Here is a 15,993-nt window from a genome sequence, read left to right as displayed (position 1 = left end):
AAGGCCATCGTCACCCTGCTTCTTCTTCCTTTGGTGAAACAAAAGTAGACAGGGGCCTTTTAGAGGCAGGAAAGTGTGAACCTGTGTCCTGACTGCTAGCTGCCAAGATCACAGGCCACTGACAACCTGCAGACACGTCAGGGGCAGGTTCTACCATCATGGTAATGTGTAAGTGAGGCACTAATGTTAGAAACTTGGTATAAAATTCATGTACAGTCTGAATGTTGGCTTCTTGGGAGAGTTTGAGAACCCTGCTCCTGTCACAGCATCCCTGCATGGGCCCTTTGGGTTTCAAGTCGCTTCCCCTAACTGTAGAGACCAGACTCAGTGTGACCCCATCCTTAGTAGTAGGTCAGCTGCAGGGTGGATGTCCTATAGAAGGGTCATGAGTCCTAACAAAGGGTGAGGTGGTCAGACCTGGGGACATGGGCAGGCCCATACCTCCTGCAGCCTCCCTGCCTCAAGATCTCCTTTGGAACAAGTCTCCTTTTCTTCCTCTTTCTTCTACAACACTCCAGGGCCTTTCAGGTTCCGCTTTGGTTAGAGGAGGGAATGGTGATGCAATTCAAATAACCCATCTGCCATTTACAACATGGAGATGGAGAGGGGCTCAGAGACACGTTACAGGAGTTGAAGCTTTTCAGCTTTTGTCTTCTAGACCATGAATTCTATTTGTTTGTTTGTTTATTGGGACAGGGCATCCAGTAAACCAGGCTGGCTCTGAACTCACCATGTGACAAAGGCTATTCAATATTAACATGCGTGGCTAGTCCCCATTTTCACTGTTTGTCTTAGTCAGGGTTTTATGTGAAAAGACACCATGACCATTGCAACTCATTTAAAAACAAACAATTGGGCTGGCTTACAGTTCAGAGGTTTTCCATTATTGTCATGGTAGGAAGCATGGCCAGTGCAATATGGTGCTTGAGAGGTAGCTAGCTAAGAGTTTGACATCCTGACCAGCAGGCAGCAGGAAGGGAGAGACACTGGGCCTGGCTTGAGCTTCTGAAACCTCAAAACCCATCCCCGGTGACACACTTCCTCCAACAAGGCCACACCTCCTAATAGTGGCACTGCCACTATTAGGTTTATGGGCGCCATTTTCAGTCAAATCACCACAGTGTTCACTGGGAAAGGGAACTGGGAAGTTAGGTGCTTTGTTTTATTGTGGTGAAAGAATAAAATGTAAAAACAAAATAGAAACCAATCACAAGCTCCCAGGAGAGGTAGAGATAGAATCCTATAATGCGTGCTCTTGGGAAGACTGTGGCTGGCTTGGTCTCATCAACCCCAACACTCTGGCACCTGTCACAAAAACAAGGGCAGTTTCTATAGAAGTGCAACAGATACCTGCAGGGCTGTCCCCATGTGTGAGCCTGGCTGTCCTCAGGTATCCAACGGTGGCCCTCACTGAGGATGAATGAAGCTTGGATTCCAAAGCTTGATCTGATTGGGAAGAGGTAGAGCCTTCGAGGGGTGGGTCTGGATGTGGGCGCATACCCTCCCAGGGCCCACAGAAGGCCAAATCCCTTCCTCTGGGTTTTCTCTTTCTGCCCATAGATGAGTGCTTTGCTCTGCCACGTGTGTCCCCCATCATCACAGGCAGCCAGGACCACGTAATTGTGGATGATGACCTCCAGAACTGTCAGGCAGAACAAATGTTTTCTCTGCAGATGAACTGCCTGGGATATTTTGTTGTAGTGACAGAAAGCCGACACCATGTAAAGAAGGAGTCTGTTCAGATCCAGGGTTACGTTTGCTAAGCAGGTCTCATTAGCAGGGTGGGCCGTAGGGCAGGATGAGATTGGCATGTGGCTGAAGGGCACAGTGTGAAGGGGGTATCAAAGGACTCCAGCGTGAAGACAAATAATAACAATTAAAGCATGAAAACCCACGAACAAAATATTAAAATTTGCAGTTCAGCTCAGTTGCTGCTGATCTCTCCTTTGCCTGAGGTTCCAGTGTGGCCTACAGGGAGGCTGTGACATGATTGTTCAATCCCTTTCACAATCTCTTTCACTTGAGCATTTGTTAGGTTTCTTTTTTCTTTTTTGCTTTCATGACCTGACCTAACTCCTTTTTTTACATATTAGGCCAGCAGTTGTTTCGAGAAACATCCTTCCAGTTGGGTTTTCCAGGTCTTGATGGAAGTATTACAGAAGAGGCATTGGTTGTGCCATGACCCCTGACCACATCTTAGCCTGTTTTCTGTTGCTAATAACAATAGTACAGAGTGGGTACGTTATAAAGAAAAAGATGTTTATTTTGGCTCATGGTTCTCGGGGTCCAAAGTCAAGGGCCCATACCAATGATTACTTCCCTGCTGGCAGGGTCCCAAGCTGGCTCGGGCTGTCCTAACACGGCAGGAAACAGGAAGAGTATGTTCATATGTTGAGGTGTCTCCCCCTCCTCCTATAAAGCTATCAAGAAGCAAGTCATGGGGCCTCCCCCACATGAGCTCTATTTAACTGTAGTCACCCTTGGAAGGTGTCTGTAAGCATCAGCTTGGGTTTCCACCATCTTAAATCCTCACAGTTGGGGGCTAAACGCCAGCATGGAGGAGGCAAACCGTCCTGAGACATCCACGGCCACTGGTTCACATTTTACCACTTCTCTGGTGATACTTATGTCGGTCACTTGGCCCAGGTAGTTTTCATCAGAATTCACACTGTAAAATGTCTTTTTTTGCCTTCATAATTGTATTTTGTTTAATATTACTTTGAAACTGTATGAAACATAGCCGCTATTCCTCAGAAAGCTTGACTTTATTATTGATTTATCCCTGTCTATAGGGGCTCGTGGTTTCTTGTTTTAGAAGCAGCTCATTAGAATGTCTTGTGCCCGGCTTGGTCAGTGGGTGCCCTTCAATCTGGCCTCTGTATCCTCCTCAAATGGCCCTGGGATTCTTCGGGCCTTTGCTTGCTTCCTGCCAATCTATGAGCCCAGAACCAGCCACTGCCCACAGAGCCCTGTTCTTTTCAGTTAGGGTAAGGTATGCATGAGCCCCGAGGGCTGTACTCTCGGTGGCCTTGTAGCTTTGGAGTCCTGTTGCTCTCAGGCTGGGGGGGACTGGTTGGGACCATCCATCTGTGTCTACCTCACGTACGGTGCTCTGACCCTGTGACAAAAGTAGGCAAGTCTCATTTTGTCTTACCGAGTGTAGGGTTTCAGCCCAGAGCCCTGCTGCTGTAGCAAAGCAGTAGGTCCTGCTGAGAGTGTACAATGGGGCAAATCTACCTGCCTTGTGGCAGCCAAGAAGCCAGACAGGGAAGGCACTGGGTCCTACTCTGGGTCCCTTCAGGGGCTGTCCTTCAATGACTTCCTCCCACTGGCCTCCACCTCTTTCAATGGTTCTCTCATCTCCCCAAAGCTGGCCACCAAGCTTTTAGCATATGGGCCTTTGTATGACACTTTTCCAAACCATAGCCCACATGCGTTTACTTCTCTATCTGCACTGAAAACAGTTTACAAGGACAGCTAATTCCAGTCCTAAACCAAAGGATTCTCAGAGTTCTGCCTTGCATGTACGTCCTTCTCTGGTGCTGGGAATCTGGCTTCCTGAAGTACTGATGCATTGGTCTGTGCCCCTGTGGCTTACCCATCTGATGTATTCCTTGATTTCCATCCCCACGCTGGGTACCTGCTCATCTTTAGATGCCTAGAGTAGGCCGCTCTGCCTATAGACTCCCCAGGATTTCCATTACCAGTAGGGATGCCTTCCTCACTTGCTGAGCTCCAGCAGTAGTGCTTTGCCCTGGGCCACCCTTTTGTCCCCTCCCCACATAAGCCATGCCCCTACTCTCATGACACTTGTCAGAAGACTTCAGGAGAGGAAGGGTTGCATGTATTACTTTTAAAATCAAATAAAAACAAGACAGAAGTGAATGCACAGGGGGCATTAGGAGTGAAGAACAATAAGGAACTTCACATAACCAGTAAGAATCCTTTAACTGGTAAGGTCTTTAGAGAAGAGGTCTTCAAAATAAAGGCTGCAGAATGCTTGTGGCCGTGAGCCGTGTGAGCCCTGGCCAAGTGCGTAAGTCAGGCTTCCTCATCAGAAACGAGGCTGTTTGCTTCAGCCGCTCAAGGGAAAGAAATTGAAGTCTACAAAATCAAAATTAATGTTATTATTTTTTTTTTTTTAGGGATTTGCAGGAAGTTGACCAACTTAATTGCACTGTTTGGGTGTGTATGTGTTGAAGAACATAATTTTAGAGGACTGAGAAATCATGCAGTATCTTAACTCGGGTGGGACTGTAATCATTGCAATAACAGAATGTGGCTGTGTGTATATGTGACTGAAATGGGAAGCAGTTTGTAAAAAAAGTGCTTTAAAAAAAACAACAAAATGTCCATTCTGTCCCTCTGGACTTCCTTAATTATAAATACCAGGTAGCCAGCGCGGGCTAAATATAGGCCCGGTGGCCATCTCTATTTATAACACTTTTAGGAGGAAGTCACCAGAGCAATTCAGAATTAATTTGGTGTGTAGGCTTTTACGGGCTCTAATTAGTTGTGTTTTTCTTAAGCAGGCCAACTGGGATCAATAGCGTTATATAACTGAACCCAGGGGACCATGACGGAGACATGGACTCTTCCAGAAAGCCAAGGCCTTTGGAAGATGTCAGCCCCAAGAAAGCCCAGCAGCTCCAGAAGCTAGCGTGCTGCTGCAGAGAGGGCTGGAGACATCTGTGTCCAGCCAAGGGCAGGCTGCAGGAGAGATAAAGGGAAGGTTTTTCAGTCAGAAGCTACAACTCTACTCCCCATTCGTGTGGAGACCTTGAAAGGGGACATTCCCATGGCTGCTTATCAGCTGGTCCCTTCAGGCGAGATTTAGCTGCTCAAGCCTAGGGAGGTGGGATGATGTTTTCCCACACTGTCCAAAATATTCATTTAGGCAACTCTGCCGAGCCAGATTTCTGGCCCCGGGGCTGGCGGAACTTTGGAAGACTCCGTTCATCTGGGGTGGATGTTGGTGTCCAGCAGTGGCTCTGCTGCTGCATGTCAGACATGGGTCGATCAGACTGTCACTCCCCGTTTATTCCTTCAAGTAACCCTGTCTTGAAGAATACGGGGTGAGCTCCTGCTCGCAGCCCACCCTGGGCTCTGTAAACAGGAGAGTAAGTGCTGTGCTTAAAATAAAAACTCAAGACTCCGCTCCGACCCTGCTTGGAGTCTGCTCGGATGCTTTTCTCACGGTCTCCTCAGGTCCTCTCCTGCGTGGCTCTGGAAGGTCTTCGTGCTCCCATCTGTGAGGTGTGCTCCCCATGAGTAAACTCCAGCCGCCTGAGTGGAGGAGGACCCTCGCCTTCCAGATAGCACAGAAGCTATGTCTGTCCAGGCCACCAGCAGTCAATTGGTCCCTCAGCTCCATAGCACAGTGGTTTCCAGCTTCACAGCTGTCCTGGGATGGGGACAGTCTGGGAGAGGGTAAAAGGACAGCTGTGTCCTGAAGGGAAGGAACTGTCAGTCCTCCCTCTGGACAACAACTTTCCCTGGTCTATGTATAAGTGCAATGAGAACTGCACAGGCCAGTATGTGTAACAAGAGAGGTGGCTCGGTATAGGTGAGGAGCTGGGTGGCTGGCATGGCAGTGTGGTGATGTTGAAGACATGAAGGGGCCAGCACAGCACCTTGGGGCCTAGTCCCCGTCCAAGGCTTGCCCGGTGGGATGAGGTTGTGGGCTGTTTAAGGGGTTGCTTTGAGAAGGTTGGATGGTACCTTCTACCACGCTGTGGAGCACCTCAGGAGACCAGCAGACTTGGGGGAGGGGGAGGGGAGCAAAGCAATAGGGGTGACTCTGGTTCTGTGAGAGTCGTCTGCTGACTCCTGTGCTGTGCCAAGCCTGAGGACAGAGGTGCTGAGAGTATGGTGACCCAGCCTCTCAACGTCCCCCATGAGGATGCAGGGTACTCAGGACCCATCCAGGTGGAGGGAGAGGAGGCTCTAAGGAGCCACTGGCCCTGACTTGTGCCCTGGGGATAGAGGTGGAAGAGGAAGGGCACAGCTAGCAGCCTCCTGAGCAAGGCTCAGCTTCTGTCTTGCTCCAAAACCCAGAAGCCCCATCACCACCCAGGCCTCTGCACCCAGAAACTCCATCTGAGGTCGGACCCAACTCCCAGCAGATTTCCTGGAGCTCTTGCCTGCTTTTGAAGTATACTACGGCGGGGAGCCATAGACCCAGGGCCCAGCAACCCATCTGATATGATGGTTATGGGAAAGTCAAAGGTTTGCTGGGCTTTGGTCACAAGCCCTGCATAAATACACACACACACACACACACACACACACACACACACACACACACACACACACACGTATCCACACACCTGAATACTTACATATTTATGTATACATATTCCTACACATTCATATACATATGTAAAACACACTCATATATACATACATATATACATAGTCACAAACACATGTATATCTAAATACATACACATATTTTATAAATCTGCATATCTGAATGTATATAATAAACATATATTCATGTATATATTTTAATACTAGTATATCTCATACACAGCAAAACAAACAGGTCTTCGTACAACTTGAACATCCATCCATCCACTCCCACATACATGCACACAGAGGCATAAACTGGAAATATACCATTGAGCTTAATGCCTGACCCTATACCTGGAAACACATGCTCATCACTTGCTGAGATCTGGGTCCCACATGGAGAACCTCCTACGGAGAATGGAGGAGAATGGACGTCGGGTTTTTGGAGTCTCCGTGGCAGTTGTTGGTCTTTAATTGCAGCAAGAGGTTTGATGCCTAAGAACCCTAGCTGTGTTATTAACATGATGCGTGGTCTTGAAGATCCCTATGCCTCAGTTCCCCTATCTGCAAGATGACATTAGACTTAACAGCTAGCCTGCTTGGTGTGAATTCATCTGAACTTTGGAGCTTGCTGCCTGGGATGGGCGTGGCCATCTGATGCTTACCTGCTGACCTAGGTTCACTCAGGGCAAGTTGAGCTCCAAAGAGGGACTGAATAGGGCAGTTGCTCCCAATTTCTTTCTCCCTTTGCACCTCCCTTGTCTGACCCGTATACCTATATTACCTAGCATCTTGAAATGTCTAATAGAGCCTCCTGGCAGGGAGAATTAAACTACACTGCCTCATCTCTCTGTGAGGAGTATTTGATCTCATTTCTTCCAGTGTTCCGGTTGAGATCGTTTAGCAAGGCCTTTAATGATGTTTTAATGATATTACCAATTTTATCAACTAATGTATATAGTTACATATTGATGTTGAGTAGCGAGACATGAGCATTTGATATTCAGCAGATTGTTTTATTGGATAGTGCTCTGAGAGACTGATTCTAATGAACACATTGTGAAAATACCATGGGCAAGAAAGGAGAAAAGAACATATTGAATTTTTTTATGTTAGGATTTAAGGTACAGTGCCTCCTGCTGCAGCAGGCAGCTTTGCTGATGAAGAGCAGATGGGGTCCTGGGAAGGGTAGAGTGGAACAGAACAGAAAGGACATAGGTCTGGTGGGGCTGGCTTCTCCTGTTCCCACACAGGGGAGGGGAGAGGAGCTGCCCTCTGCTTGTGCATGGACGTGTTTGTAGCATCCAGTGCATCTCTGTAGTGATGGACTGTTCAGAGACGGGCTTGAGAGGTGGTGTGCAGGATCGTGCCCACAGGCCATAGCAGCAGAGTCAGGGTCTGGCATAAACTGTCCCAGCCCATGACCCAGAGACAACCCAGGATACACACACAGAGAAGCGGACAGACAGATAGCCGAGGAACTGTGTTGTTATGAATGTCAGTGTCAAACAAGATAAGATGTTTCTGTGCTGGGCGTGTAGCTCAGTGGGACATACTTAGCTTATGTGAGGCTCAGTGCTTAGTCCCCAGCACCCATTTTCTTCCAGAAAAGGCTTTGTGCTTCCTGCCTCTTCTGTCTGTAGGAGCCCCTCATTGTCTGAGGACTTACATTTCATAGTTGTAGTTACCCACAGTATACCACAGCCTAAAGACATTAGATAAAGAATTGCAAAGCACTTTATACATTTCATATGTAACTTGCCCTCAAATAGATAAAGTTATATATATATTTACATATATACATATATATACACATACATACATACATATATATATGTGTGTGTGTATATATATTATATAGTAGATATAGTTATATTTGTTGTGGTTCTATTTTGTTATTAAACTCTATGCCTAATTATATTAGTTAATGTAATGTGAGTATGTATGTATAGGAAAAATCATAATTATCTTTGGGGTTTGGTGCTATTAGTAGCTTCAAGTAACCACCCATGTTCTTGGGAAGGAGACTCCTATGTTCTTACACGTCTACGTCTGCCATTTTGACCCTGAAGATATGCCGAAAGAATGACAGTTATCTTAGGTCTTCTTTGGGTGTAGATATGTTCTTTATTGTTAGCTGTCTTTGCTTGTCTTTAGACAGAGTGGTGGTGTTGCTAATTCAGAAATTTGGAGTTCCCCCTCCCATATAACACTGGGGCCTCAGTCTCCTCATACAATGGTCTCATCTTATAAATGGGAAGACTGAGGCCGAGAGAGTCAGAGTCACAGAGCAATGAGTCCCTCTGACTATCTGAGTCAGGGTCACAGCCAATCAGATATCATCTGGTTGAGCTAAGAGAGTGCACCCATCCCTGAGAGGGACTCTGTCCAAGTCTGGACATGTCACCCTGGTGTCCTATCTTCTCTCCTCATGAAGACAGCCTGAGGAGGTCAGAAAGAAGAGTTTCCAAGCCTAGGAAGTGCATCCTAGAGTCAGTGCTGCAGGGGCAGGTCAGGTGAGAATCCAAGAGGAGCTGAGACAGCAAAGGAGAAGCAACACGAAGTGGCTACCTAAGCAAACAAGTGGGTGTGACCTGTCCAGTAATGCTAGGAGCGGGACCTGGGAATGCACCCAAAAGAAGTGAAGCAGGGACATGCACAAATATTGGCACACCCTGTTCATAGTGGTGACATCCACAATAGCCAAATGAAGGAGTAACCGGTGTCCGTCTACATGTAGATGGATATATCCATTCAATGCAATGTTCACCAAGAGGAAGGAAGTCTTGACACATATTACAACATGGAGAACCTTGAAGTCATGATGCTAATCAAAATGAGCCAGGCACAAAAGGACAGATGCTACACGGCTCCACTAAAGTAGTCGTCAGGCCAGCTTTTCAAGGGCAGGAGGATGCCTTGGCTGGTCCTCCCTTCTCATCTGCAGTAGAACCCAACCCCCCTGCTGAGTTAGACATGCATCCAAACAGGTGCAGTGTTGGACACTGCTGACCCCCGAGGCCACTTGCCTACTTAGTATTAGGGGACCAGTTGTTCCTTTCCTTCTTCCAAGAGAACAGCTCATCATTGGAGACCATTTCTAAGGCCATTTCTAAGGATGATCTCAGTGGCCCAGAGACAAGGGGACTGGGTGGCCTTGGAACTTGTATCAAGGGAAGGGATGGTTCCTTTGGCTTGGCTCAGCTATGTGGAAGCCAGTACTTCCCTGAATGGCCTCCAGGGTCTCCGTTCAATGGCTGGTGGTTCAGCATTGAGTCCTTCCCTTTGCTAGCAAATTTCATTCACCCATTTACCTATTTCCCTAAGAGGGAACTGGCTTAAATGCATAGACTTAAAAGACCAATAGTTATGTGACACCCACCAGGGATAGCGACTGCTTATTAGCAGACTTACTAACTGCTGCTGTCTAGTAAGTCTCCACAATTCTCTGGTAGAAACAGGTCTACCATGCTCGCCCTAGCAGTCTTTGGCTCACTCGTTTGAGGAAGTGAGCAATGAGATTTACCTGCATGAAAAGTGCCTGTGTACAAGACAGAAACAGTGAAGTTTGCCATGGCCAAAAAAATGTGTCTTGAAGCAGAAAATGAGCAGAGAACCAGAATTGCAGATCACTGGCTGCAACTGAGTACTTACTACCTTCCCGGAGCCCCTCACAGGCATAGGAATCCCCTTCAGGTCCGGAAGCAGTCAGTCCTGCAAAGTGGTGCTTGGAGTTTTACAGGAGATGAAAACCCAGAGAGGGTAAGTGCAGGCTTTCCAACAGGAAGGAATTAAGATCTGTGCACAGCCAGATTTGTCCCAATCCACAGCACCCCAGACCTGAAGGGACATGGAGGGGCCTTGAAGAGGAGCCAGAGGGCCAATCCCAGTACCCAGTAAGAGCTGTCATTTGTTAGCACCACCCAAGTGTCCTGGCACCAAGAAGGTGACATTTGACTGTGTCCGTGGTCGAAGTTCTTTGTGTGTAAGAACAGAATATGCCAGAACAAATTTAAGTGGAGGGGCTTTGTTTATCTTTCCCCATTAATTCATTTATTTATTCGCTTTTTATTCGATCACAGCACCCCTTCTCCTCCCCTGTCCCTTTCTCACACAGCCCTTCTCACATCCTCCTCCCCTCCCCTTCCCCTCTGAGAAGGGGAAACCCTCCCCTTAGTATCCCACCCAGGTATATCAAGTCACTGCAGGACTAGACACAACTTCTCCCCCTGAGGTCAGACAAGGCAGCCCAGTCAGGGGAAAGGATCCACAGGCAGGCAACAGAGTCAGGGACAGCCCAGTTCCAGTTGTTGGGGGGACCTGCATTAAGACCAATCTGCATATCTGCACGTGTGTGTGTGTGTGTGTGTGTGTGTGTGTGTGTGTGTGTGTGTGTGTGGGGTGGGGTGTTAGGGTCCAGCCCATGTATGCTCTCTGGTTGGTGGTTCAGTCTCAGGGAGCCCCAGGGGTCCAGATTAGTTGATTCTGTTGGTCTTCTTGTGGAGTCCCTATGAGTGAGGGCTTTATTTTAAAAAACAGCAGGCTGTCTCCTGAACGCAAGAACAGGAAGCAGTGGCACTGCCAGGCTGGCTAGCAAAAAAAAAAAAAAAAAAAAAAGCTGAGGCCAGCAAAGCGCCCAGCAGAACCGTGTTCGTATGCTCTGTCTACCATCCTAACCAAAGATGGGAAAGCGACCACTCTAAGGCCCCCCAGGTCTCTCCTCTGCACTGTCATCTCTGTTGGGCATGTACAGGTTACAGCTGACAGAGTGGTTGTGAGGATGGGGCGGTCAGCAGTGTTTTACTGGGTAAACTTTAGTCCTAGTTAAATTGAAGAGGAATCAATAAAACCAAAGAGTCCAAGGGTAAGTCGTTCTATCCCCATTTTGCTCACAAGGGATCGAGGTGACCAGGGGTGGAGCATCCTTACTCCCAGCCACATGGCTAATGGCGGCAAGGGTTTGGATAAGACTTAATCTGATGAAACTCTCTGTGTGAAATCATCACATCTAAAATCGCTCTGAGGAGAACTGCAGTAGTGTATATACATGCTGTGTACAGATAGATAGTACTAGAGTATATGTTGTATGTACTTATGAACCATGTGTATGCATTGACACAGATGTGCTCACAGTACTTTCCCCCATACATACATATCTTCAATAAAGTTTAGCTTGGAAGTTAGGCACGGTAGGAGATAACAGCTCCGACTGAATAGAGCAATGATAAGACACGGGTTACATATGATGGCATTTTCCGTTAAACAGTTTCAACCTCAGTTGTCCTCACATAACTCTGTAATCGAAAGCATGGGTGGGTACAGAGGTGGCCCACTTATTCCACAGTCCCTCTTGAGTCAGACGCTCGGGTGGCTGAGAGGTGTCTGTGGTAACTTCAGTCCACCTGCATTTTCTAACACTGCTTTTGAGGCCAGGGGCTAACCAGTGATGTAACGCAGCCATTGACAGCTAGGATACAGGCCTCCGAAAGCTACGTCCTCGCAATCAAGAGTCATTTGACACTGGGCAAGTCCACATGACAGGGGGGCCATGAGCATCGACCTTTCTTGAAGACGGGCAGTCAGCACCTCTCTCAACGTAATGGAAAATTGGGACGCCTTAGGGGCTGCGTGTTCTCATCTGACCTCTTACGGTCCCCAGGGGCAGGTGGACCCATGTGTTTTCTTTGGCTTCCTCCATGCACTCACTTGAGAGTGAGTGTCCATTCTAGAGACTTTGGTTTACTCATGGTGTGGAGAGGAAGGGGAGTGTTTACAATGAATGTTTTGGTGTGGACCTGACTTGACAGTAACTTCACTATCTCAGTGATACTTGACCCAAAATAAATACTATCTCGTGTCCAAAAAAACTTGGCCACAATAGTATAAACTTAGACAATATTAACCAACGAGATGTGTATGCTTCCTCAGAAACATTACCTTGGGTTGTTTATCTGAAAAGAACTATCCAAGCTGTCCTTCCGGTCCCTAAACACTGAATGTTTGCCAGAGGCACAGGTGGGCAGGAGGCCGGGGAGGGAGTCTCCTCTGGAAGCTGAATCGTGGGGAGGAGGGCTTTTGAAGTATCTTTGAGGCATCTTAGAGAATGGTAACCTGCTTCTTGTTTTGCAGATTGGAAATCTGGACGATTACTATCATTTTTACCACAGCAAGACCTTCAAGAGATCAACCTTGAGTAGCAGGGGCCCCCACACCTTCCTCAGAATGGACCCACAGGTACACGCCTCCAGGCAGGGTTCCTTTCTGAGTATTCAAGCATCCTCAGAGTGGACCATAATGGGTTTCTATTCTCAAAAATTAATTTCTGTATTTACATTGGATAAAAGGCAACAGAGATAGAACAACATGTCAGATCCACTAAATGCTCTCAACTCTTGTATCTTTAACAGTCTTGACTTTAGTTAAAATGTTGAAATCTATCAATATCTTAAAAATCAGTAGGGCTTGGGGGATATCTCAGTGGTAGAGAGCCCTTGCCAAGCATGCACAAGACCTTGGGTTGCCCCCCAAGACTATAAAAGTTTATTTAATTTTAAAAATATGCAATCATTATTATATTTATATATATACATACACATCATATATATGTATATATATGTTATATGTATGTATGATTTTTTTTCAATTTTATTTACTTTATGTATGTGAGTACACTGCAGCTGTTTTCAGACACACCAGAAGAGGGCACCAGATCTCGTTATAGATGGTTGCAAGCCACCATGTAGTTGCTGGGAATTGAACTCAGGACCTCTGGAACAGCAGTCGGTGCTCTTAACCACTGAGCCATCTCTCCAGCCCCTCTATGTATGATTCTTACCAGTAAACCAAACCTTTAAAACAAATCTTTAATAACGAAATTAGTGATCAGGCAGAGAGAAAGTTTTCTGGTTCTTATGATTCATATCTTAATGGTTGCCACTGACTGAAATACTGGAGCAGTAAAGTATGACTCTTTTCTTAAAAAAATGTATGTGATCTCTTTCAGATTTAAGTAAATTAGTTCGAAGTTTTCATGTAACCCATGTTGACTGGGTCAGTAAATTATACTTCCTTTCTACCTACATTCGAAATTAATGTTGGCAAACTTCCGTCAGTGGATACTTGGTACGATTACAACTGCACAACAGGCTGGTGGGCCTTTCACAGGTTCATTTATTCAGGAGGTGCTTTTTAAATGCCTGCTGTGTGGCCTCTTCTGCCTCCAGCAAGGACAGTGAAGCGGGCAACAGAGCTGGCCAAAGATGAAGCAACGAATTCGGTCACAGCACGAGCTGTAAGGGAAAGGACGTGTGTGTGAGAAACAGTGCTGACCACAAGGAGGTGTGGCCATTGATGGCCGCTATGGTTTTAAACATAGTAGTCATCTCATCTTAAAAGCAATGCTCGAAATGCCAGTCTGAACTCATTGCCTGTCTGGCGCGCACAATTATTTCAGCCATTTCCAGAGAAAGTTTACAATAGTTTCTGTGGAAGAGCAGGCTTTTGATGTTGCCACAAACCACTCCCCTGACCATCATGGCTTCACTGACCCAGTTCATCAGAGCTGGGGGAAGGGAGAGAATCAGTCCGTCCCTGGACACAGGGTTGAATTACTCTGGGCCATCGCTCTGTGGGCATTCTGGTTTGAATGTAGTTGAAGTGGCTCCGACTCATATAAGCGGACCGTGGAAGGCAGAGATCCTGAATGTATCTGTGAATTCATTTTATCGGTTGGTGGGTTAGAGGATGGATGGGTGGGTGGATGGATGGATGGATGGATGGATGGATGGATGGATGGATGGGTGGACAGGCGGATGAAGGGATGGATGAGTGGATTGGATACATGACTGATGGATGCTTGGGTAGATGAATAGGTGGGTTAGCGGGCAGATAGATGAACAGATGGATAAACACAAGAATAGATGAATAAATAAAGATACAGATAAAGGACATTCTGCTAATTCTGTTATTCCCTCCACAAGGGAAAGGAACCTAATGTTTATTAGTAGATTTTTATGTGTCTGGGCATTTTAAAGCACGCCACCTCACCTAATTACATAGGGTTATAATTATATCTACTTGTGGTCACAACACAGAGCATGAAGAAACGTTTTTCAGAGGAACGAGGGCATTCCCTTCCCTTAGGAAGCCGAGTCATAAGCGTAGGTGCTCACACTTCCAGAATGGGAGTGATCAGTAAAGAGCGAGGAGAGCTGGTCCTCAGAGCCTAGAGAAGGAGAGCAGGGGGCCAGTGCACAGCCGGAACATGGAAGAACAGTGGTGGCTTTTGTGAGTTGAAAATGAGCCATTGCCTGTCTGAGGGGAAAGGCTAAGCTAAGAAAGAAGTTAGCACCACATCACCCAGCTACAGTTTCACTCTGAGGGAGCAGTTGATGTGTCCTGTAAAGACAGACAGCATGCTTTCTCTTCATATGAAATGCCCGGCATCTTCAAATTCCTCCCTCCCAGGGAGTTAAACATTGGGACAAGTATCTGTGTGGAGAATGCTCTGACATGGGAGATCTTTGATAAGAGACTTGGCCCCCAATCCCTTTCAAAGGGTCTTCCATGAATTAAAAACTGCTTCTTGATATTCAGACAAATAGAGTCAAATTAGGAGACATACAGAGAATGCTTTTGCTTCTGTTTTAAACCTTAGTGGTGTTTTGTTTGGGTTCCAGGTACTGGGCCTTGAACCTAGGGCCTCCTACATAATAAGCAAGTGATTCTGCTGCTGAGTTGTGTTCTCAGCCCCCTTTTGTACTTTTTATTAGGAAACAAAGTCTAGATAACTTGCCTTGGCAGAACTTTTGGTCCTCCCAACCCAGCTTTTTGAGCAGCTGAGATTACTGATCAGACCCACCAGCCCTGGGAGCTTTAAAGCTTCCTAAGGTACTTGGCTGGGCGTGTCTTTTTCAGAAACATTAACTGTATGATTGTGAGGTGCAGAACTGTTCAGTAGTTCTCGTACTGGTGAGGCCTGGGTGATGCTGGGGCAGAAGGCTCATGCATGGGCCATACAAGGCAGGGTGGCAGGGACATATTCCAAGAGGTTCCCGTGGCTGGGTGCCATAATCCTGCCTGAATCCAGCAGCTGAGCTGGTCTGTTGATTCACGTTGGGGTGTGCAGTTTGGGTCTCCCCACAGTGCTCCCCAGGGATTCATTGTGCCATTTTATTTGAGGCAGGGACTCATTCTGTATCACAGGCTGGCCCTAGACCCACCTTGTAGCCCATGGTGAGTTAGAATTTATGGCAAGCCTCCTGCCCCAGCTTCCCAAATGCTGGCGTTACAGGCATGAGCCATCATACCCTGCAGTTGTATCCTGAAGTAAGCAGAAGGAAGAAGAGATTTCCTAGGGCAAGGCTCTGGCAGTTAACTTTTTCCAAATAAAAACCCCTTTTACCTAGTTTCTTGGTTCCTGGCAGGGCTGCCATCAAAGTGTCTCGCCAATAAAAGGAAAGAGGAAAAAGGTGAAAAGCCTGACCGTCCCAGCCCTGCCTGAGACATGCCAGCCATTGGCCTATCCTCTCCCTCAGTTCTAATTAAAGCTTCAACCCCAGGGAAAGCATATAGACCAATTAGGAATTCTGAGCCGCAAATGAAATACCTCTGTTTACATAGTCTGGCTGGCAGGCCAAATGAGTCCGCTGTCCGCCTGATGAATTTTTACTTCACCTAGTCATTTCCAGTTTGATGAAA

General features: G+C 46.9%; 1 protein-coding gene across 1 annotated transcript in view; it reads left to right on the top strand.

The window, feature by feature from the left end:
• The window catches only part of Pcsk6 (proprotein convertase subtilisin/kexin type 6), a 188,653-nt gene that overhangs the window by 34,975 nt on the left and 137,685 nt on the right, over positions 1-15,993 (top strand). The window contains exon 2 of the mRNA XM_032893453.1: positions 12,424-12,528. Coding sequence (XP_032749344.1) covers positions 12,424-12,528 — 105 coding nt within the window. The remainder of the gene's footprint in view (positions 1-12,423; positions 12,529-15,993) is intronic.

The sequence above is a fragment of the Rattus rattus genome, chromosome 2 (genome assembly GCF_011064425.1).
Source record: "Rattus rattus isolate New Zealand chromosome 2, Rrattus_CSIRO_v1, whole genome shotgun sequence".
NCBI classification, from domain to species: Eukaryota; Metazoa; Chordata; class Mammalia; order Rodentia; family Muridae; genus Rattus; species Rattus rattus.
The sequence above is the reverse complement of the archived record's forward strand: the minus strand, read 5'-3'. Positions and strand labels throughout refer to the sequence as shown.